The following is a 22567-nucleotide window of genomic DNA, read 5'->3' on the forward strand; positions in this document are numbered from 1 at the left end:
ACACGAGCAGGATGGTCAGACTGGTCGAATGTGATGGCTGTCCGAGACCATCTCAGGTATGTGGTCGTCGCCGCTAGAGCGGCCATATTCACTTCTCTGTTGATGACCTTCAATCGACTCTTGCTCTCAACATCAGCAAAAATCATCAGAGTTGAATTGTCTTTGGGGTAACCATCATCTTATTCCTCTCCCTCATCTCTATCCGACTCCTTTCCTTTCTCACTTGGTTGATCTCCTCGGAACTGCTGGATCAGGAGCCGACACTGTCGAGTGGTGTGTTTAGGGTAAATCAAATTCCCCTCTTCGCCTTTCTTCGTGTGGATGTGACATGGTAAATCCAACACATCATTTCCTGCCTGATCTTTCACTTTCTTTGGAGGCCAGGGCCCCTTAGGTTTTCCCTTAAACTTCCCTTGAGCCACCGCTGCGATCTCACCAGGTGCCACGGGCTTAGCCTTACGCTTCTGTTTCCGACTGGAATTACCTCCACCGATCTCCTGGCCAACTGGCTTACTTTTTCCGCTACGGAGTCGATCCTCTTCTTCCCCATTAGCGTACCGGGTGGCTATTTCCATCATCCGAGTTAAAGTCATATCACCTGTCCGACCGAACTTCAGGACCAACTCTCGGTATTTGACGCCCTCCTTGAAGGCGCACACTGCTTGATGCTCTGATACATTTTCAACGGTGTGATGCAAAGTGGTCCACCTCTGAATGAAATCTCTCAAGGTCTCACTCGGCTTCTGCACACAATGCTGCAACTCGGTCAATCCTGCTGGTCGTTTGCACGTGCCCTCAAAGGTTCTGACGAACACTCAAGCCAGCTCTTCCCAACTGTATATACTGTTCGGAGCTAACTGAGTCAACCACGCCCGGGCTGACCCTTCCAATATCAGAGGAAGATGCTTCATTGCTACTTCATCGTTTCCATCGCCAATCTGCATAGCCACTCGGTAATCCTCAAGCCAAGTTTCAGGCTTAGACTCTCCAGTTAACTTACTGACTCCGGTCGCCAACCTGAAGTTGGGAGGAATCACCACCGCCCTGATGGCCCTGCTGAAACACTCCGGACCGGATACATGCACTCTACTTCCACTCGGACGATCTCTGCCAGGGTCCTCTCTGTGCGCTCTATTTCGGTCGACCAGGCCTTGAACAAGGATGGATCTCGCGTCAAAGCCTGGCTCTCTTGGGTCGACTGAGGCTCTGCGCTCGCCACCGTGACAGCGTCTATCATCGTTCCGCCGAGGCCCATACGACACACTCCTCAGAGAAGGCGTGGGCTCCTGGCGACGATGGTCGCGGTCAAGTGGATGACCATACTGTCCACGGCCCTCACGCCGCAGGGGCGATCTTGGGCTGTGGGCCGACTGGATCGTGTCCGCTACAACGGATCTGCTGTGAATCCTATTCCGCAACTGAGATACTGCTGTGTTTTTCTCCCCTGCTGCTCGGATCAAGGCCCGGATCTACATCAGCCCTCTACCAGCCTCCGACTGGGAAGGCTGAATCGACTCTGCTATTCGGGCCATAGCTGCGAGGTTCTGAATCATAGTACAGTATACCTTATGTGGAGGTGGAAAAAGCTGTCGTCGACTGGACTCATGGATCCGCTCCTGAGCGCGCTCGTCGAGAGCACGCTGAAGGTTATCCAGTCGACTGCGCTCAGCCAAATTAGCTAGGCGCACCTCCTCCAAGGCTCGAGCCTCGGGGGTTTCTCCAACAATGGGCATGTGGAGTGCATCCATGTTGCGGCGACGAAGTTCTTCTCTCTGCTGCGAAGAGAGGGGTTCGGGTCGGTATTCCTCATGGACAGGCGACGGATCGCCGTCTCTGTCTTCACCGTCCTCGCAGCGAAAACAAGGCGGACTATGGGGCCCATCGACCATCAAGACTTCTGCCGCGGGGTCGCTGCTCTCGCACTCGGATGCGGTGTCCGCGGAGCCAGTCGACAGATCGAACAGGCCATGGAGGGTTTCGTCGGGCTCGATTGCCGCGACTTGATGGGTGGCTGAACACCCAGCCACCACGTGCTTCACCCACCGCCGGAGCCGCGATCGATCGGATCGCTTGCGGCGACGAACAGTGGGGAGTGAAAACACAGTCGGAGCCGACTGATACTGAGTCGACAGCTGCCGAAGAAGGACGCCACGGACGCACGCGCAGAAGTGTGTCGCCCCTCGGACAGGGAGTGCCTCAACGTCCAGGGGTGCTTCTTGAAGCTACGCGGAGTCGTCGGCGACAAAAACGAGTGCGCCGAGACGGATCTCGCGGCCCTAAGCCAGTCCGCCGCCGGAAACCATGATGATGATGATCGGTAAAACTTGCAACTTCACCAACAAGTCGCCAAGACACCGGCCCCAAGGTGGGTGCCAACTGTCGTGGTCCTAAGACTGACAGTAGAGAGGGGGTAGGTATGGAGAGGCAAGATCTCAGCTGTGGTGAAGGTGTACACACAGGATTTACGAGTTCAGGCCCTTCACAGTGGAAGTAACAGCCCTACGTCTCGGTGCCCGGAGGCGGTCGATTGGATTATGTGTGCGATATTACAGAGGTTGCGAACCCTTGTCCCAGAGGAGGGGGTGGCTTATATAGAGTGCGCCAGGACCCCCGCCCACCTCCATTACAAGGGGCTTAATGTACATAAAGTAAGGGGCATTACTGGTAACGCCAGCCTTAAGTGCTGTTAATGCTTATAAAGATTAAGGGGTGAACGTCCGACCGTTGCGGGCCCTTCTGACTCCTGGTCTTTGATAGGTCGAGTGACTCTCCATATGGTCGAGTGACGGTAGGGAGGAGGACCTCCGAGTGATGTGGCCGTCGAGTGGATTGCACTCGACGTGTTCGACTGGGGCTCTCCTGTTGTCTCTTGGTCCTTTTATCTTCCAGGGTAGTGACCTTGGGTAGGACGTATAGGTCAGGCCTATAACCCTACCCCAGGTTTGTATCCTCATCAGATGAAAAATTGGAGGCATTGGATATTATCGCTGAAGTTATACTTAGATTATCTTGTAAGAATTGTAAGTCCATTTTCCATATGACCTACAACTGCAAATTTCACCATATCCCTTTTATAGCATCATACAACCGTAAATGCCTTCCATCTAAATGTGTTGAATATGTTGAGAAACTAATGCTCTTATACAGAACATTAGAGCAAATGAATAGGGTGAAGGAGCTCTCTCTACAACATGAAGGGGTCTTCAAATACATGTGTTTATTGAAAAGTAGTCATAAATGGTGTATTACTAACAACCTCCACGATACCCCTTTTGTTAAAGATTATGAGAAGCGAACTGGTGCTTCCCAAGCCTCTATGTTGCAGGAACGTAACCCCATAAATAAATACAAGGAGATAATCGAGCGATAGGAGAAAATTAAGGGAACCACCTTCCAAGAAGTGTGTCTAGGAGGTAAGCCAGAGAAGGAACATGAAGATGAAGGAGGGAAAGGCCGCCTTCTAACAACTCCTACTAAGCATGGTAAATTTCTAGACACCATTAATGCCCAGCTCGACGATCATTTATTATATCTTATGTTCTATTAGCTTTCATGGAACCTATTGAAACGGTGCTTGAATATTCTCCGCCGAAGGATGAGGGTTGATGTCGTGGAATTAACACGTCAGATATCCTTAGTGTGAGGACTTAGTCGCGAGGCCAACACATCTATGTGGTAGCTTGAGAGGGGTTGAGCGGAATCGAGAGACGCAACACAAGACAAGAATTTAGACAGCTTCGGGCCCTTGGAAACATCATCCGGTAACAACCCTACATGCTGTTTGAGGCTAGATCTCATTATCATCCCGAGGGAGTCGCCGTAAACCGGCTCTCCTCTAGTTGTGTCTAGCCCTAGAAATTGTTTCTTGCTTGTCCTCTCCTTTGGGAGCCCTGCCCCTCCTTATATATGTTGAAGGGGCGGTTTACATGACTAGTCCTAGTTGGATTAGGATTACTCTATTACAAGTGGAGTCCTAGTCTTGCTTCCTTTGTAGGAGAATAGTCCTTACGCTTTCCTCATAAACCGGCCCACCATTAAACATGAACCGGCCTTCTAAGCCTTGGGCCTCGTCATCCATTTGACCCGCTCGCCGGGTTACTAAGGAACCGCCAAGATCGGGCGGGTTACCCATGAATCGCCAAGCTCCAGGCGGGTTACCAGTGAGTCGTCCAGTCTGGCCGGGTTATACTTCCAGCCGGGTTACGCCGCGGGGTATATCCCCGACAGCTGGTGTTTCAAAGTTTATTGTTAGAGATGAACTAGATATTGGCATTGTTTCCGATGTGCCTCCGATGACTCCTTTTGATGAAACACCAATTGGCAATCATCTTAGGGATGAGATAGCGCAAAAGGAGGGTGAGTTGCTTGCAAGAGAGCTATCAAAGAGTGATGCAACCACCATGATTCTTGATTACTCCTCTTTACATGTGGATTTGTCAATATTGGACAAACCCCAAATTACATATTCTGACATCAATCTTGATGATATATGGGCTGATTTTCTGCAGGCTCTCCATGGACCTCCTTTGTTGAGTAAACTGCAAAGTCTTATATATGATAATAGCCTTGATCTTGAATTTGGAAATTTGGATACTAACATTTCCAGGTACACTAAGGAAGAAGCAAAAAAGGTTATAATTTCGATATAGCTCCATATCCTCCCAGTTACAAAAACATTGTCAAATTGCAGCTACTAACTTTGCAGGCATCTCCACTAAAACGGATGCATCAGTACTCGCCAAGGAGCGAGTATGAATTTTCTTATATGATGCCGACGCATCGGAAGCTAGTACGACTCCGACTGAGCTCCACTATGGGGTGCTCCAAACCCCGGTTGGAGTCTGGTCTGACGCTCGGGGTTGATATCCCTTGGGATCCGGGTGGATGACCATATGGAGCATCGAAGCCTAGCTATATGGCTACAAATAAAGCAATGCGAGGTAGGTAACCCGTAAGTTTGTAGGTGTCTTTCTTAGCTTTGTGTCTTGAGTCTAGATGCATTCATGATCGCATTGGCACTTTTTATTTTGCTTTGACTAGTTGATGTTTGAGTTGGTTTTGTGTTGTTTTCATTGGTAAAAAAATTAGCATGTCAGTAGCCTGTTTTTGTTGCATGTCTCCTCTATTTTTTATTGCAATATTTCTATGTGCCAAACGTGAGGAGGAAGCACAATTTTTTTTAATGAAGTTCTACAGCTCCAGGAGAAAAGATGGTGTTTCATACAACCGTCCCGGTCGTTTGAGGTCCCGTATGAGCTCGTGGCCGCAAGAAATAGGAGATCCGGAGCAAAAGACGGCCTAGCGCTCGAACGCTCGCACTCGTATGAGCGGTCATTTCACCTGGCGACCACAATGAGTATCTCCTGAAGCGAACGACGGTGTTCTATACGACCGCAACTGGCAATTTTAGCACTCGTATGAAAGCAATAACACCTCCATCAGATTCATTTCGACGTCGGAGGTCGACGAGGTGTTTTCTAACCAATCATTTTCTTTGTAATCATTTTAAAGCTTTAAAGTTTGCCCCATCATAATTTTCTTCTTCCTTCGCCACTAATTTTCTGTCAAGGCAGTACAAAGAAACTAGAAGTAATAGAAATTAAATCCATATTCGTAGACCATCTAGTTTTAATACAATGATAAAGTGATTTGTTGGAAATAAACATGCACAGGGTGGTGATTCTCACCGCAATAAATTGCTGAAAAATAACCAATAAGTTGGAAGAATTTGTTTAGTCGAAGTTCCGAATAAAATCACATTGCGGCTCTTCTAATTTTTGTAGAATGTCACGTTGCGGCTAGTGGCTCGCACAAACGAATAAGCGCCGAAGGCCCAGACCGCTCCGGACGGCCCACCGACGCGAAACCCTAGCAAGTGGAGTACAGTGAGACCAAATCCATTGCCGTTTTGTTTTTATTAACTCCCCATCTCAGTTCTCACTGGTCGGTCGGAGGGAAGGACACACACCTGCTCCCCCCAAGGGAAGGGAAAACCCACACCTTTCCCCTCTCCCGTCGCCGCCGCCGCCGCCGTCGCCGGGCGCCATGTCGACGGGCGACATCGCCTGCCTCGAGCACGTCATGGACTGGTGCCTCCCTGCCTCCCCGGTCTCCCCCGCCGCCCTCCTCTCCGCCGCCACCTTCCTCCTCCGACGGTGAGGACCGCATCAGCGCGCTCCCCGACACCCTCCTGCGCAACGTCGTCTCCCGCCTCCCAGTCAAGGACGCCGCCCGCACCGGCGCTCTCTCGCACCGCTGGCGCGGGCTCTGGCGCGCCACCCCGCTCGCCCTCGACGACGCCCACCTCCTCCCGTCCCCCGTCCCCGCCGCCACATTGGTGTCCCGCGTCCTCGCCTCCCACCCCGGCCCCTTCCGCGCCGTCCGCATCGCTGAGATCCCCATCGACGAGTCCAACGAGGAGGCGCTCCTCCCGGAGTGGCTCCGCCACCTCGCCGACAAGGGCCTGGAGGACCTCACCCTCGTCAACCGCCCCTACTCCTTCGACGTGCCCGTGCAGCTGCCCGCGACCCTCCTCCGCTGCGGGGCCTCGCTCCGCCGCCTCTACCTCGGCGTCTGGCTCTTCCCCTTCACCACCGGCCTCCCGCGCCGCCCCGACGTCTTCCCCCACCTCCAGGAGCTCGGCCTCTGCCACGGCATCACGGAGGAGCGCGACCTCGACTACGTGCTCTCCTGCAGCCCCAAGCTGGAGACCCTGGCGCTCATCTCCAACTACGGCTACCCCGACAGCGTCCGCATCGGCAGCCGCAGCCTCCGCTGCGTGCTGCTCTGGCATTCCTTGGCCGACGAGGTCGCCGCCGTGTCCGCCCCAAATCTGCAGCGCATCATTATCTACTGTACGCACCCCAGTGAGGATGACGGGGTCATCAGGGTCAGGATCGGCCATGCTCCCCAGCTCGCCGTGCTCGGCTACTTGGACACGGCCACCCACGAGCTTGAGATCGGCAACACCATCATCAAGGTACTCCAATTCTCACAAATATATGAGTTATATCTGGTTTGATTTGCATGATTGTCTGATTGATGTTGCGATGATGTGCAGGCTGGGGTGACAAAGGTTTGCCCAAATACAGTGGTTCCAAGTGTGAAGGTGTTAGCTTTGAAGGTCCGTTTCAGAGTGCCCAAAGAAGTCAGAACTCTGCTGTGTTTCTTGAGATGCTTTCCTGGAGTAGAGACCTTACACATCATGGCTGTGAGTTTTACCCTGTGGCTCTATCTCTCTCTGCATTCAAAATTACCATTTTGTACTGCTTGCATTCCATCGTTGGCTCTCTGAGTTGCGTGCTTTGATTTTGCAGTCCGACAACGACACCGACCACTACGATGACCCGGGTGAAGTCAAGCCCAGCGACATGCTCAAGTCCACATTCTGGCAGGGGGTCATTCCGATCAAATGCGTGAAGTCGCGCATCCAGAAGCTGGTGTTCGACCAGTTCACCGGGGGCACGAACCAGGTTGAGTTCCTGAAGCTGGTTCTTGGGGGAGCTGTGTTGCTGCAGAAGGTGATTGTCCTGCTGGCCGGCCCGGATTCTATCTCCATTTGCGAGGCCACGAGCAAGCTGCAGCCGTTGGCTTCCAAGAGAATGTGGGCGAGTAAGGTCTCCGGCAGAACTTCCTTGGAGGTCCGTGGGCGCGCCGCAGGTCAGGTTTGGAGGTACGACGAAGCGTCTGATCTTTCTATCGGAGACCCGTTTATCTCTTAAGCCGGTATCGACGGATCGTTTTCATTGGCTGGTAGCGCATTATCGTTTGAATGGCGTGTTTCCTTGTGAAAGGGAACTAGCATTAGCCATTAGGTAGCAGCTTTTTTGGGGGGTGTTGGGGATTTGGGCTTAGCAACGAAATGTCGTGCAAGACTTCTCATGACTTGGATATGTTGTTACCTGCAACTGCATGCAATGTGTTACTATTGTTGTGAGTTGCTCATGTTGTTATCTGAATGATAATTTCTGCATTCGATGTGATTTCCACGGGAGCAGTGTTTCCATGGTCTGTGGCTGTGGCTTACACATGTTGGTATCTGCACTCAGTGTGATCTTCATGGTCTTACTTATGTTCTGATTGTTGATGTTACACCTTAGTTTGCTTCTAGTGTTTTTCTTCAGCTCATGTTGAGTCACGCCGCTGCTGGGATTCATCACTTGATCTATTGTGCGTGGGCTCTGGTTTTGTTCATCAGTTCGCAAGGTGGAAAATGTTGGGTTATTGATTTCCATGTATGATACGTGAATCTTAAACCTGCTGCATCCTGGGTTTGCACGGATGTCGGTTTACTGTTTTGCCACTGGTCTTCCTTAAGTTTGACTGCTCCAGTTTGAGTGCTCACCATGATGCCTCATTCTAGAGTAAGACTTGGTTAACCATTATTTGTTTTCCACGATCTAGACATGTCAGGTTTGCTGAAATTTGGTCTTTTCTTGTGTATGCTAGCCTTTAAATGGGAAATCAAGATAATGCCGCATATGTTTTTGTTCTTGATTTGAAAGACACAACTTCTTTCATGGTTCCACCACCAGTCTGAACTGTTCAACAGCAATGACGGGGTGTGTGAGCTGTACTGGCTCTCCCCAAGACATTGGTACTCCTGAAATGGTGCTTCGATGTGAATCTCCATATAATTTTTTTACCTCTGCTTATTCTGGGGCATAACTTGAAATAACTGATGCCTACTCAGTGTGGAAGTTGCTGCGGTGAGAACCGAGAGCATTTCAGGAGTACCGGCGTAGACATCAGTTAACTTATCTTGCGGCATTTCTGTGCCTCTGGAGTTCATTCTGCAGCACTTCGGTTGTTTGTTCTTGTCTTAGTATACGGGAGGTTATCTGTTTGAGTCGCCACGGCGCCTATCTTTTTTTTTCCGTGAATAGGCATCACACATTGCTGTGATACTTGTTCTTCTTGGCCTTTGCCTGAGTTAGAACCATGAGCTGCAGATGTTGTTTTTCCATCTTTGTTAAACTTGATAAGTACTCTAGACTCTTATAATATCATCATTCAATTGATTTGTTGCATGCTCCTGTCTCCGTATGATCTATGGGCATTAAGGTGTCTGTTCTTGCACTACCGTACCCGAAAAATGTGTCGCCTGGAAACTGTATGACATTGTCTTGAGTTTATATATATCCACAGTTCAGTAAACTGAACTTATATGATTCTGTTCAAGTCTGACAACGTCATCGAAAAGTTCAGGCATCGTTGGAAAGTGTTCATGTATTTGAAAAAAAAAATGCGAATTCAAAAAGTTGTTAATGATTTGTAAAAAGTTTGAAAAAACAATTCATGGATTTGAATTTTTTTTTGTGATTTTAAAAAAGTTAACAGATTTGAAAAACGTTCGCGGATTTGCACGAGCTTGATTTTTTTTCGAATTTGAAAAGGAGGAAAGCAGAGCAAAAACGAAAAACCTGAAAAGAAAAAGGAAAATGAAAAAAAAAACGGCTCAGGGAAGGTTCTAGAACCTTCTGAAAGCCGGCAGGGATGAAAACCGGAATAGGCCGGCCCATATAGCGCAGGGCGCTCGTGTCCCATTGGGCCTAGATCTCCGGACGTGGCAACAGAAAAGCTTGGAAAACCTCGTCTCCTCGTCAGATTCGTTGCCCGCCGTTGGTTCAGATTCGTCGCACAAAGGAAGCCGAGGATTTTAGCCGCCACTGCCCTCAAAACTTGAATCCGATCACCCGGAAAAACTCGTCTTCCCTGAGGCTCCGCCACACGTCTACCGGCGACAGGTTTCAACTGCCCTTCCGCCGGTGGCTGCAAGAAATCCAGTTTTGCCGGCCATGGAAAATTCAAGCGAGGCGACCATCAGCGCTGCAAGTAACGCTCTACTTCCGATGATGAGTTTGGACGAGAGGTTCACAATAATCAGGAGCATCGGGCTGGAGAGCGCCGACGAGGACGAGCTCAGGGTGCTTCTGGAGAGGAAGGCCGCCCCTATCTGCTACGTCTGGTGCGACCCCTCCCCATGGGTACACATCGCCCAGGGGATCATGATGGTGTTCAACGTCAACAAGCTCATCAAAGCCGGCTGCAGGGTCAAGATCCTGATGGCAGATTGGTTTGCTCATATTCTCCGCAAATCCGACGACCTAAGTAAGATCCAGGCCATCGGACGCTACATGATCGAGATATGGAAGGCGGCAGGCCTGGATCTCGACGGGGTGGAGTTCGTGTGGCTGTCGGACGAAATCAACGGCCCGGCCTCCGGCGAGTACTGGGCGCTTCTCATGGACGTTGCCAGAAACAACACCTTGAGGAGGACGGTGAGGTGCTGCGGCCTCGCGGAACCGCCCATGGAGTACCGAGAGCTTGTCAAGCCGCATGAACGGGGCGATGTGGTGGGCGCGAGGGTCGTCCACACCTGCATGCAGTGTGCGGCCGTGTTGTTCCAGAAGGCGGACATATGGCTGCTGTCCATGGATCATGAGGAGGGCCAGCCGGATGTCGGCACGCTCACCAGAGAGTACTGCAGAGACATGAAAGGTGAAGATCATGGACCTATTATTCTGTCCCATCATAAGCTCCCCAATTTGATTTTGGACCATGAACATGCTAGGATACAAGATCCAATGTTTGGCATCTTCATGGAAGACGAGGAGCGAGATGTACCCGTGAAAATAAGGCACGCTCACTGTCCTGCGGAAGTTGCAGAAGGCAACCCATGCCTGGAGTACATCAAACATATTGTGCTTCCATGGTTTGGATGCTTTGAGGTGCCTGGCAAGGAAGAGAACTGTAGTGGCACTAGCAGGACGTTTCAGAAGATGGAGGAGCTTATCGCTGATTACGAAAGCGGCACTCTGCATCCCACCGAGGTGAAGCTGGCCCTTACAATGGCGCTAAACAAGATTATGAATACTGTGCGTCGCCACTTCACCGACGACGGTAAAGCCAGAGATCTGAAGCAAGCTATGAAGGTGTACCACAGTAATCAACCAGTGTTGTTTGCATAATGTTAGAGTCTTTAGGGGTCATGTTCAGTTTATCATATGCCCTTAGGGATCACAATATGTTTGAGCAACTCTGTATTTTTAGTTACTTATTTGCAAGATACTATAGCAGCTATGTGTCCCATTTGTGATAGTTGAGATATGGTATGAAACCAATTTCTTTTTTGAAAAAAAGGGTTAAGAGCTCAATATTTCAAGGTTGTGCTGCGTGAAGATACATAGGTCTAACATTCAGTTCGTCTGTATAGGCTGCTGTTCTGTTAGACAGGCTGTTGATTTCCCAAATGAAATAGATCAGGCAGGAGGTTGAGGGCATAGTAGCTGAAGGCATCAATTGTTCTTCCATCCATGTGACTTACAATATTGATATCCTTTTACAGCTCACACGAGGAGGATATCGATATCCCAACAGAACCTGACCGGGGTGCGCCCGTTAGCTTCTTTATTTTGTTCCGCAAAGGTGGCCAAGCAGTACAAGTGTTCTATAATGGTTCCTTCATCTGCATAGATCAATTACTACGTGTCTGTCTAGAACACATCTAAATGTGTCATAGTTATGTCACATCTAACCTGATTTTCAGTTTGTTCTTTTTTGTCCTAGTTTTTTTGTTTCTTGTTGCTGCATTATATATTTATAGGAGCTTAGATGTGACATCCTTAGAGCATCTTCAACAGCCGCGCTATAAACGCGCCGCGCAGAAAAAGTGGTGGTTTTAGCGCGTGCTACCGTTCCCGGCGCTCTAGCGGACGCGCAAAAACCGCGCGCACGACATATGCAATTCAGCGCGCGGGCGGAAACGCCATCGCGCGCCGCTTATTTGCTGTGTCCGCTCCCGCGCGTTGGACTCTTGAGCACTCGCACGCAACTCCACCTACCCATCCAGCCGCGCCGCCGCCGCCGCCCGCGCCACCCCATTTTTCCAGCGACCGTTCCAACGCTTCCCCTGTCTCTTCCCGCGCGGCCGCGGCTTCCTCCCTTGCTCTCTAGTCAGCACCGCCCGTCACGTGGGGTAGTCTCCGACGAACAGCGCCCGGCCGCCCACCGCCGCCTGGCGCACGCAAGGTGTTCGACAAAAGGCCCGCAAGGTATATATTGCTTTCAACTTCCACATTTTTGCATGAAATTTGGTGCATGTTGTTTATAGCCTAGTTTTGAACATTTTAGATGAGTTCGTCATATGATTCTTCCGAAGAAGAATTTGATATGGAAGAGGAGGAGGATCTTGCAATGATCCTAGCTATGCACATCAATAAAAAACCGAAGCACGATGGTTCGGTTATGGGTCGGCAGAAAATTTGGAGGGATAGGATTGCCCACAACAGATTAATGAGACACTATTTTGTGAAGAATCCCACATACCCCGAGTCGTACTTTCGTCGCCGGTTTAGGATGAGCACCAAGTTGTTCAGTCGCATTGCAGAGAAACTAGCGAGCCATGACCGGTTTTTTCAGCAGAGGAGGAATGCCGTCGGAGAGCTCGGGCATAGCACCTTTGAGAAGGTGACAGTCACTTTGCGTATGTTGGCATATGGTATCCCCGCTGATCTAGTTGATGATCACTTGGCCATGGGTGAGAGCCAAGCCATCATGTGTGTCAAGCACTTCGCAGTCGGAATTGTGTAAGTGTTTGGCCTAGAGTACTTGAGAACTCCCAATGTTGAAGACGTCGCAAGGCTATTGAAGATGAACAAAGCTCGCGGGTTCCCAGGTATGCTTGGCTCAATAGATTGCATGCATTGAAGTTGGAAGAATTGTCCAAAGGCATGACATGGCCAATTCCACAGACAAAAAAAGGGTTCCACTATAATCCTTGAAGCGGCGGCCGATCAAGAGACTTGGATTTGGCATGCTTTTTTTTGGAATGCCTGGATCTTTGAATGACATCAACGTTGTCAACCGGTCACCACTGATGAGTAAGATTGCAAATGGTGAACTGTCACCGGTGCAGTTTGTAGCTAATGGTCGTACATACAACCATGACTACTATCTTGCGGATGGCATCTATCCAAAGTGGCAAACATTTGTGAAGCCGTTGAAAAAACCGGAAGGTAAGAAATATCTTGATTTCCACAATGCTCAAGCGGTGGCTAGAAAAGAAGTGGAGAGAGCTTTTGGGATTTTGTAAGCCCAATTTGCTATTGTGAGAGCACCGGCTAGATTTTGGGATCAGAAGATGCTTTGGTACATAATGCATGCTTGTGTGATCATGCACAACATGATCATCGAGAATGAACGTGGCCAAGATGTAGACTACTCTCACTATGAGCTCTTGGGACATCCCGTGCGAGTGCGGCGGAGGGCTGAAAGGGTGGCCCATTTTGTTGCCTCCTATCATGTCATTCGACGATCGGCAACGCACAATGAACTCAAGAAGGATCTCATTAAGGGGTGGTGGGCTTGGAATGGCCGCCAAAGAGTATCATGATTTGTGCAATTGATGTTGTATTGTTGAACTATTTGTTATATTTCTCAAATACTATTTGTTTGATGAGTTGTGATAAATTTAACTATTCATTTTAAACTTGGTTGAATGATGTTTGTAATTTAAAAATTATATGTCATGTCTTTGTTTTGTGAATGTGTTGATAAAATGCAATAAATGTGGATGTGCGGCTGCTCGCTCGCGCTGCATTTTAGTGCACTGCAAGAGCTGCGCGCGCACTGCATTTTAGTGCGGCTGCTGGAGTCAGTGCTGCGCGCCGTGCCAAATCTGGTGATGGGCACGCCGCAAATCAGATTTTAGCGCACCGCATGTTGGGCGCCTGTTGAAGATGCTCTTAGACAAATTGTTGTGTAAATTCTAGCAGTTGGTCGGGTTTCAAATTCGACCCAATGTGTGCTTTGTGTCCAGCCCATTCTATCATTCTTTCTGTGATTCAGATGGACGACTACTACACTTTGGTGCAGACCCTGGCATCCTTGTACACCTTGCCGGGCCGGCACACGTAGCCCTGCTCCGGCGCGCAGTGCGCGTCCCGCGAGCACACGCACATCCCTTCCAGCGCGCACCCGGGCGCGTCCTTGGTCGGCGCGGTCGTGACACCGAGCATCATGTTGCTCCAGCTGCTGGAGAAGAGGCCGTCGGGGTCGTAGGCGCTCTTGACGCGCAGGAACCGGCGCATCCCGGGGTACTTGCTCGCCGCGCCGGCGAAGGCGAGGTTGCGGTTCTTGCCCCAGTGCGGCAGGCCGCCGTACTTGACCAGCCCCATCTGCTCGATCTCCTCCAGGAAGTCCTCGTGGAGCCGCGCCCTCCCGGGGTCGCGGCTGCGGTAGTAGGTCATGTCGAAGTCCACCATGTCCGCCGACTCCCCGGGCGCCGCCGGCTTCCCGAGGTGCGCCGTGGAGGACTTGACGTAGCGGATGAGGATGCCGTCGTAGAGTTCGAGCCCGCAGAGAGCCTTCGGGTTGAGGTCGCGCAGCCGCTGGACGTCCTGGACGAACGCGCCCGCGCGGCTCAGCGGCAGGCTGAAGGTGGTCTGGTGGAAGAAGCTGGAGTCGCTCACGCGCGGGTCCCAGGCGCAGGCGGTCTGGAGCACGTCCTCCTTCCCAGTCAGGCAGCCGCCCGACGCCTGCATCTGGTCCTGCCGCCCCACCACCGGGTACCCCGTGAACAACCCGCCGCTCCTCCGCGCTAGCCCGTAGCCGGCCACCGACAACGCGGCGTGGGTCACCCTTGCCGTCAGGCACTTGCCGCCGCTGCCGCCGTTGCCCACCCGCTCGGACGCCTCCTCGGCCAGCCGGTTGACCTTGATCACCGCGGCCGAGGTGGGGCGGAAGCCGATGAAGTCCAGCACGCCGTCGCCGGAGGCGTTCATCGGCAGCCTGTCGTCCATGCGGTACACGGCGCGGCCATGGCCCGGGTACCACGCGATGTCGGCGAACTCGTGCTGGTACCCAAACTTGGTCACCTGCTCCGCGAGGTCGTCGTCGTCCCGCTCCGTGAACGTCGTGGACCGCTTGAACAGAGGTTGTAGCGCCAGAGTCACCTGCAAACCATCGTACAAATTCGTTAGACCTTGCACAAAAAAGGGAAATTTGGTAGACCTTGCACAAAAAAGGAAAAAATGTTAGACCTTGCACAAAAAAGCATCGTACAAATTTGTTTTTTTTGTTTTTCTTTAAATATTGATAATCCTATCAGGATTCCGATGGAATATGCTAATATTTTAGTGGATGAATTTTCTTTAGAAGAGATTAAAAAGGTTGTCTTTAAAATGGCACACAATAAATCTCCTGGCCCAGATGGCTTCACGGCTGAATTTTACCAACACTATTGGGAGCTGGTGAAATTTGATTTGAAAGCTCTACTAGATGATTTTGCCAGCAGGAAAATTGACATTAGCAGACTGAATTATGGAATTATAACCCTGGTTCCAAAAGGGATTGGTGCTAATCAAATTCAGAAGTTCAGGCCTATCTGTCTATTAAATGTATGCTGTAAAATTATTACTAAAGTCTTGATGAACAGACTTAATTTGGTAGCTGCTGAGGTCATCTCCCCTGTACAAACTGCCTTTGTTAAGGGCAGATATATCATGGAGGGGTTCCTGATCTTGCATGAGGCTTTGAATAGCATTAAAAAGAATAAACAAAGTGCTATACTTCCGAAAATTGATTTTGAAAAGGCCTATGATAAAATCAAATGGTCCTTCTTATTTCAAATGCTCAAACTGAAAGGATTTCCAGATAAATGGATTGACTGGGTTATGGAAACAGTTAGAGGGGGAAAAGTTTGTGTCAAGGTTAATGAGAACTTAGGAAAATATTTTTGCTCTTATAAGGGCCTGAGACAAGGTGATTCTCTATCTCCTTTAAATTTTGATCTGGCTGCTGATGCTCTAGCAATTATGTTAAATAAGGCTAGAGAAAATGGATTAGTCAAGGGGGTCTTGAGTGAATATACAAACAATGGGGTTAACATGTTGCAATATGCAGATGACACTATATTCCTGCTACAAGATGATATGGATAGTGCACATAACTTGAAATATATTCTATGTTTGTTTGAACAAATGTCTGGTTTGAAGATTAATTTTCATAAAAGTGAATTTTTCTTATTTGGTGCGGCAATTGATAAGAAAGATGAATATGCAAAAATATTTACATGCCCGGTGGGTGCTCTGCCTATGAAATATTTAGGGTTGCCGGTTGATAAGAATAGAATTAGAAATAAACATTGGAAGCCTCCAGAGACTAAGATGGAAAAAAATGTGAAACTTGGCAAGATAGACTGTTAGCTAGTGCTGGGAGAGTTACTTTGATCCAATCTGCCCTTACAGGCATACCCTACATTATGATGTCCTTCTATGGGCTCCCAATGGGGGTTGAGAAGCGCATGGATTTTTTTAGGGCTAGGTTATTGTGGCAAGAAGATGATCAGAAGAGGAAATACCATTTGGTGAAATGGTCTGAGGTTTGCAGGCCAAAGGACATGGGGGGCCTGGGGATACAAAATCTAGCCTGTATGAACAAGGCTTTGTTATGTAAGTGGTGGTGGAAATTATATACAACTGAGGGATTGTGGCAAGATATAATTCTAGAAAAGTATGTTAAAAACAAAAGTGTGGGCAATGTTTTGGCCAAACAGGGAGATTCATAGTTTTGGGGGGGGGGATACTAAAACACAGAGATCATTTTGTCTCTCTGTGTAAGTTTAAAATTGGAGATGGTAAAAGAGCTAGATTCTGGGAAGATTGGTGGATTGGCAATGCTTCATTAAAAAAGAACTTCCCTAGACTATATGATCTATGTTTTGATAAAAGGAAAACAGTTAAAGAAATTTTAGAGAATGGATTAGACAATGTCCAGTTTAGGAGAACCCTACTAGGAGATGCAAGAGAATTATGAAGGCATGTTAAAGAGGCCTGTGGTGTGGTGACATTGAATGAGGAGAGGGATGAGATTAAATGGACTGTTGATAAGAAGGGAGTTTATACTGTTAAGTCCTTTTATAGACACCTGATCGAAAACGGTGTCAAATATCCACACTTGTATATGTGGAAGATCAAAATGCCACCTAGAATTAAGGTGTTCATGTGGTTGGCCCTTAGGAAAAGTATTCTCACAAAAGATAATCTGATTCGTAGGGGGTGGAAGGGAGATGATAAATGCCCTTTTTGTGGGCAAAAAGAGGATATAAACCATCTTTTTTTGGCTTGTTCGGTTGCTAGATTATTATGGAACATATTAAAATGTGCTTTCAATCTTAAGGACATTCCAGATACACTAGATGCTGTTATGAGAACTTGGGTAAATACCTTTGGTAAAGATGAAAAAAGTCTGGTCATGATAGGAGTCTCAGCGATCTGCTGGACTATCTGAAAACTTAGGAATAGTGTGATATTTGACAACAATAGGGTGAATGATGCGTGTGTTCCTGTTTCCCTGTTTATTAAAAACCTAAATGATTGGAATATTTTGCAGACAAATCCCGCAAGAAGTAAGCTGATGGAGGCTGGAGTGAAGCTAGTAAGTGAGGTGGCAGAAGAAATATTCAAAGCAGCGTATGGGTGGCGCCTGAAGACTGGGAGGATCGAAGGATAGCTGAAGCCCTCCTTGCTGCGATGGATAAATTTTGGCTCCTGCCTTTTCGTGCTGGCTCTGCTCCATTTTGCTGATATTCAGACTAAGTTGATGTCCTTGTAATATTGAGTCTGCTATTAAAAACTGGTAGTTTCCCTTGTAGCCTCTGTTCTTATAACATAGTGTGTTGTCGCTCTGGGGCTGGATTCTACGGAATCTAGACCTTGGACCACTCTTGTAGGTTCTCCCCCCGCTGTCTTTGGGTTTTCGGGAGAGGGGAAGGGATGGCTTCTCCTCCTTTCCCAATATGGCAGTGGGGTGGATCAGTTAGAAGAGTGGAGTCTCGTGTTGGGGGTTGTTATGTTGCTTTTTCCCCTTTTTTTTTCTGTAACAAGACTTGGTGATTTCTGTTAATGGAAATCGGAGAGAGCGCTTTCTTTTATCAAAGAAAAAAAGATTGAGGTCTGAAGCTGTAAAACTGCACTTGCTCCTACGCACAGATTTATGTGCACATTTCGAAACTAATAGTTGTATAAATTGTACACCCTCCGTCCACAATATAGTTGATAGGAAATTCCCTACGTGTGTGCATCACATTTTTGTGTTAACTTGGTTGATCTCACAACTTGCTGCTAAGAACAAATCTCTTACTTTGTGATAAATATAACTAATGTTACTTTTGTAGGTTTTGCTACAAAGGAGGGGACCAAGTGGCGGCTAGCTTTTCGCCTCGACCAGTCCGATGCATATTTTGTAGAGTTTTCGAATTCTACATCACCGGTAAAGTTGGTACACTGGTGACAATTGGAATAACGGTTCCTCAGCTATCCCCATGTGGAAGTCCTTCATTGTAGTGGCATCGACGAGTTGGAGGATGGTGTGATCTGAGGCACTCGGTCTAAAATGATTAGCGTTTGTTCATGACGCGGTGTCCTGCGAAGGGAATGACGTTGTGATATGTGTCTGTTCTCCAGTTCCATCTTCGCCTGACTAAGCTCAGCCAGATATGGCTTCGTCGGGGAACTTGTGAGGTTTATGTCTCCCTCCCCTGTCTGGTTGGAGTTGAGATTATCTCCTGGTCCTTCTTAGTGTCGGTTTCTTCTGAGTTGCGATCTATCCATTTCACGGTCGGCGTCTTCTGGTCTACAATGATGACTACCCAACTGTTCTTTCTAGAAGCTGTTGGATTTCAACAAGGTTGCTCAGGTGAGACAGGGACCTGGAGGTGGCGACCAGCTTTGCTCGCAACGGGCCACCGGTGGATGTAGAAGGAAGATGGTGTTGATTTCTTCAATGACTTGACTGTAGTTTTATTCTTGTTTGGAAATTCTTGTACGAGCTAGATTATTTAATATGTACCCTCTGCCCTTTCTACGAAAAAAACATAGTCGGTGTTGATGAGAGAGAGAGAGAGAGAGAGGCGAGGGTAGAGATAGAATAAAAAACGAGAACATCCTGGACTAGCCCTTGGACACATATATATTTTAATAGGAGAAACTCTAAGCACCACAATTACTCTGTGACTCGAAATCTGGGTGGGTTAGATAGCTCCATCTTATTTTAGACAATAGGGCGACAAGGGTAAAGATAGAAATGGGAGGAATAATAAGAAGCACAAAAAGAGATGTGGAAGATGCTGGTGGAGCATGTGTCCACCTCAGCACCTCAGCATCATATTAGCGTTCACGTGGGCTCTACCTGTTAGTTTGGCCATGAATTGATCGATTTTAGATTGCATTAGAATTAACACAAGTGTTGTGGTCCGCTAGTCGATATCCAAAATGTGAGATAAAATCTCGTAAGTTACCCTAAACTTTTCTGTATCAAAAAAGATTCTCCTAAACTTTGCGACAAGATATCGACAAATAGCATATAGAGGGGTATGTAGTGGACAACCCTATGTTTGCCTGAACTACTACTTATCTTCCATTTCATTCTGTTAAGATTTTTTTATGAATCATTTGACATTCAGGTGCAAGTGTCGGTCGGAAAAAAATTTCGAGTAAAAGCATAAACTTTACATCATGTCGGCACGTGAAGGCAAGCAAAACACACAGCCTGTTTGTTGTCTACCTTGTTCCAAAGGTGTCCTTTTAAGTGTAAACTATAATGCCAAAACAGCAAAAGTGACATGATTGCGACACACACCCCAGCCTGTGGGCTGCATGTTTGTACTTTTTGACAAATCATGTTTTCTACTCCAAGTATCTTCCACCGATGGTGCCTTCTTCTTGAGCCACAGCCCTCCGGTGGATCGGGTACGTTCGCCTACTACATACGTATTCATCGACATTTCGCTTTGAAATGCATACTCATGATCAACATAAATGTTGCATCAAGTACGTACTTGCATGGTTCACTTGCTAAGTACTAGCACGCAATACTTATCTACCACTAATCTTAACGTAAGTACTACTAATATTGATATATGTTAATCAACGTATCTATGTATATGTCATTGAGGTTAATGCAAGTCAAGGATTAGATCAGAGTCATTATTACTACCATATATGACTAAGACAGTGTGATCTTCTAACAAACATACGCTGAAATACTTAGGTCAGCTGATAAATGTACTCACACGTGTCATCATAGTGTGTACAACAAAGGGTGTAGATTACCTTACCTGAGAGATGACACCCAGGACGCCGAGGGAGACCTTGGCGGCGTCCAGCTCCGGGTCGGCGGCTGCGAGCACGCGCACCCTGGCGTAGCCCTCGGCGGCCGGGGCGGGCGTGACGATGCGCATCCCGACGACGTACTCGTGGACGGCGCTGCCCTTGCCCCAGAGCGAGCTGCCGTGGGCGCCGGTGCCGAGCATGCCGCCCACCGTGAGCCCCCACCAGTAGGGCGCGTAGGGCAGCGCCAACCCAGCGGCTGCCGCCGCCGCGATGAGCTCACGCAGCGTGACGCCGCTCTCTACCGTGATCTCCGCCCTGGCCGCGTCCACGGCCACGACGCGGTTCAGCCACCGGGTGCTGATGGCGAGGCCCCGGCCGTCGCCGGCGCCGGGGCACGCGAGGGGCGGCATGCTGTGGGCGTACCTGGTGGTCACCTTCATCTTGGTCTTGGCGGCCGTGGCGTTCGCCACCGCGCGCACCAGCTCGGCCTCGGAGGTAGGGTAGGCCACGGCGGCGGCCCGGCACGTGGACCGGTCCGGGAACACGCCGTACGCGGTCGAGAAGGTGCAGTCGGCCGTGCCGCCGCCCGACGAGCACTGCACCGGGTCCGCCGGGGGGCTCGCGGCGGCCCGGTCAGCTGCCGGCGCGGTGAGTATCACAAGGAGGAGGAGGACCGGCAGCTGCACTGGACTCATCTTGCACATGTCGGTTTACGTGTGGCTAACGACGTCTGTGGCTGCTATATGACCACTTGGAGCCCTGTACCCTACAGGTATTATAGGACGCAATGGGGTATATATGCACCGAGTTTGCTACTTTCATTCGTCTAGGTAACATGGGCCTATAGGATGGAAGTTCGAGTGAAGAAATGAGATAGAGAACCATATGGACAGTTGAGTTCTTATTCTATTTCAGCAGTTGAGCACACATGCATGGTTCTGTAAAAGTTGCTAGTGTCCCTTTAACTAGCTAGCTAGCTAAGGTAACTTGGGCCAAGGAAAAGCAAAGCATCTAGTGCTTTTTTGGTTGGAAAATATTCCTGGATGCAGATTTGAACAGGTTGGAACTGAACGAATTTCGTTGCTTTACTGCATGTATATATGAGTGCACTAGCTAGTCTCGTGACAAAATTAGCGTGCAATGCGATGAAGAAAACCAGCTAGTGCAAGGCATGTTTCCATTTCCTTAAAAGGAATGCCTTCCAAGTGGATCGTTGCACTACGCCTATGCTTGCTCGGTGGACAATTGGCTAGATAAGACTTGAAGCATTATCTTCCTTCATTCATGTGGCGTAGCTGCACGCGCGCATATATACATGCATGTGTAATGATCCATCGACCGGCTGGGTGGGTGCACTGGGCGTACGTACGTACGTGTGGATCTTTAGATGGCCATTGCAGTAAGTGCACGGCGCACGCAATTTGTGCAGTAATCTAGCGGCTGGAGTTGAAGTGCTCGATCGGGTGCGCGGCGGCCGGTCATCTGGTGGTGGCTGGATGGATGGATATGATTATTGTGGTCTCGGTGGATTGGTCCTTTGGATCTACTCTATGCTGCGGGATCTGCGGGTGTTGGTGTGGTCGTGCGCGGCCACCTGTTTTGGGCACTTTTATCAGTGCTTCCTGCACATCTTTTCATCATGGCGTTGAAGCTTTTGTGGCCGAGCTGTTGGCGGCAAAGGAAGAGCTGGAGCTGGCCACTAAAAGTAAAAGGCGGTGAACTAGATAGATGCACATGTTATTCATCCCCTCCGCCGCATGGCGGTGGACTGACGGGAAGGACACATCCATCGCTGCTGGCAGTGGCCGGAGGTGGGGTCCACCCAAGTTTGCCCGCCAGGAAAAATTGTACTAGCAGGCAGACTCGTCATTTCGCAATTTTGTAACTTTGTTGCGAAAAAGTGCAACGTATGATAACTGGTTTAAGATGGTACATTGTCTACCTAAATGGTTTACACGTGTAGATAAAGAGAAAACATCGGTGAAATAGCTTGTTGCTTGTCAGCACTTTGGATGATTTTTTACTTGACCGTCATGCTTGGATGGTTTGCTTATGACCATCATGTTGTCTCGTCATTCTCTTCATCATAGAATCTGTTGCGTGCACGGTTCTGAAATGTCCACTCCAAAACATCATAGGGGTTGGCATTTCTCCGAACCGCAACTACGGTTGGTGTTTGACCCCAACTCAGTATCTGGACACAAGTAAAAAATCGAGATTGCATATGATATGCAAAGTAGGCTTTAGAGCTTCTTCTAATTCTTTTTCCTTGGCGTAAATGGGCCATCCTGGACTTGAACCAGAGACCTCCCCGTGAAGTAAATCATTGCCCATACAATCCAACCAATTGGGAGAGAATCAATACTCCTTTTCAGGAGTGATTCATCCTTCCCGAACGCATCATACAACTCCCTGCTGTACTGCACTTTGCAAGCTTTGCTTAGTTTCATCCAAGA

General features: G+C 48.9%; 2 protein-coding genes and 1 pseudogene across 2 annotated transcripts; 2 read left to right on the forward strand and 1 right to left on the reverse strand.

The window, feature by feature from the left end:
* Positions 1-5929: 5929 nt before the first annotated feature.
* Positions 5930-8027, forward strand: LOC123135988 (F-box/FBD/LRR-repeat protein At1g13570-like; annotated as a pseudogene).
* Positions 8028-8240: 213 nt separating this feature from the next.
* LOC123135989 (tyrosine--tRNA ligase 1, cytoplasmic-like) lies at positions 8241-11195 on the forward strand. Its single transcript, XM_044555262.1, has one exon. The coding sequence runs from the start codon at positions 9798-9800 to the stop codon at positions 10968-10970; it is 1173 nt and encodes a 390-aa protein (XP_044411197.1). The 5' UTR covers positions 8241-9797; the 3' UTR covers positions 10971-11195.
* A 2550-nt stretch (positions 11196-13745) lies between these two features.
* On the reverse strand, positions 13746-21132 carry LOC123135990 (probable L-gulonolactone oxidase 6). The gene is made up of 2 exons (XM_044555263.1): positions 20117-21132; positions 13746-14954 (listed from the first exon to the last, which is right to left on the reverse strand). The coding sequence occupies exons 1-2, from the start codon at positions 20813-20815 to the stop codon at positions 13860-13862; spliced, it is 1794 nt and encodes a 597-aa protein (XP_044411198.1). The 5' UTR covers positions 20816-21132; the 3' UTR covers positions 13746-13859.
* Between the last annotated feature and the right edge of the window lie 1435 nt (positions 21133-22567).

The sequence above is a fragment of the Triticum aestivum genome, chromosome 6B, assembly GCF_018294505.1.
Source record: "Triticum aestivum cultivar Chinese Spring chromosome 6B, IWGSC CS RefSeq v2.1, whole genome shotgun sequence".
Lineage (NCBI taxonomy): Eukaryota > Viridiplantae > Streptophyta > Magnoliopsida > Poales > Poaceae > Triticum > Triticum aestivum.

Coding starts and splice junctions, on each gene's coding strand:
- LOC123135989 (XM_044555262.1), top strand. CDS start 9,798: ATGGAAAATTCAAGCGAGGCGACCATCAGCGCTGCAAGTAACGCTCTA.
- LOC123135990 (XM_044555263.1), bottom strand. CDS start 20,815: ATGTGCAAGATGAGTCCAGTGCAGCTGCCGGTCCTCCTCCTCCTTGTG. Junction 14,955..20,116: donor TCCTGGGTGTCATCTCTCAG/GTAAGGTAATCT, acceptor GATGGTTTGCAG/GTGACTCTGGCGCTACAACC.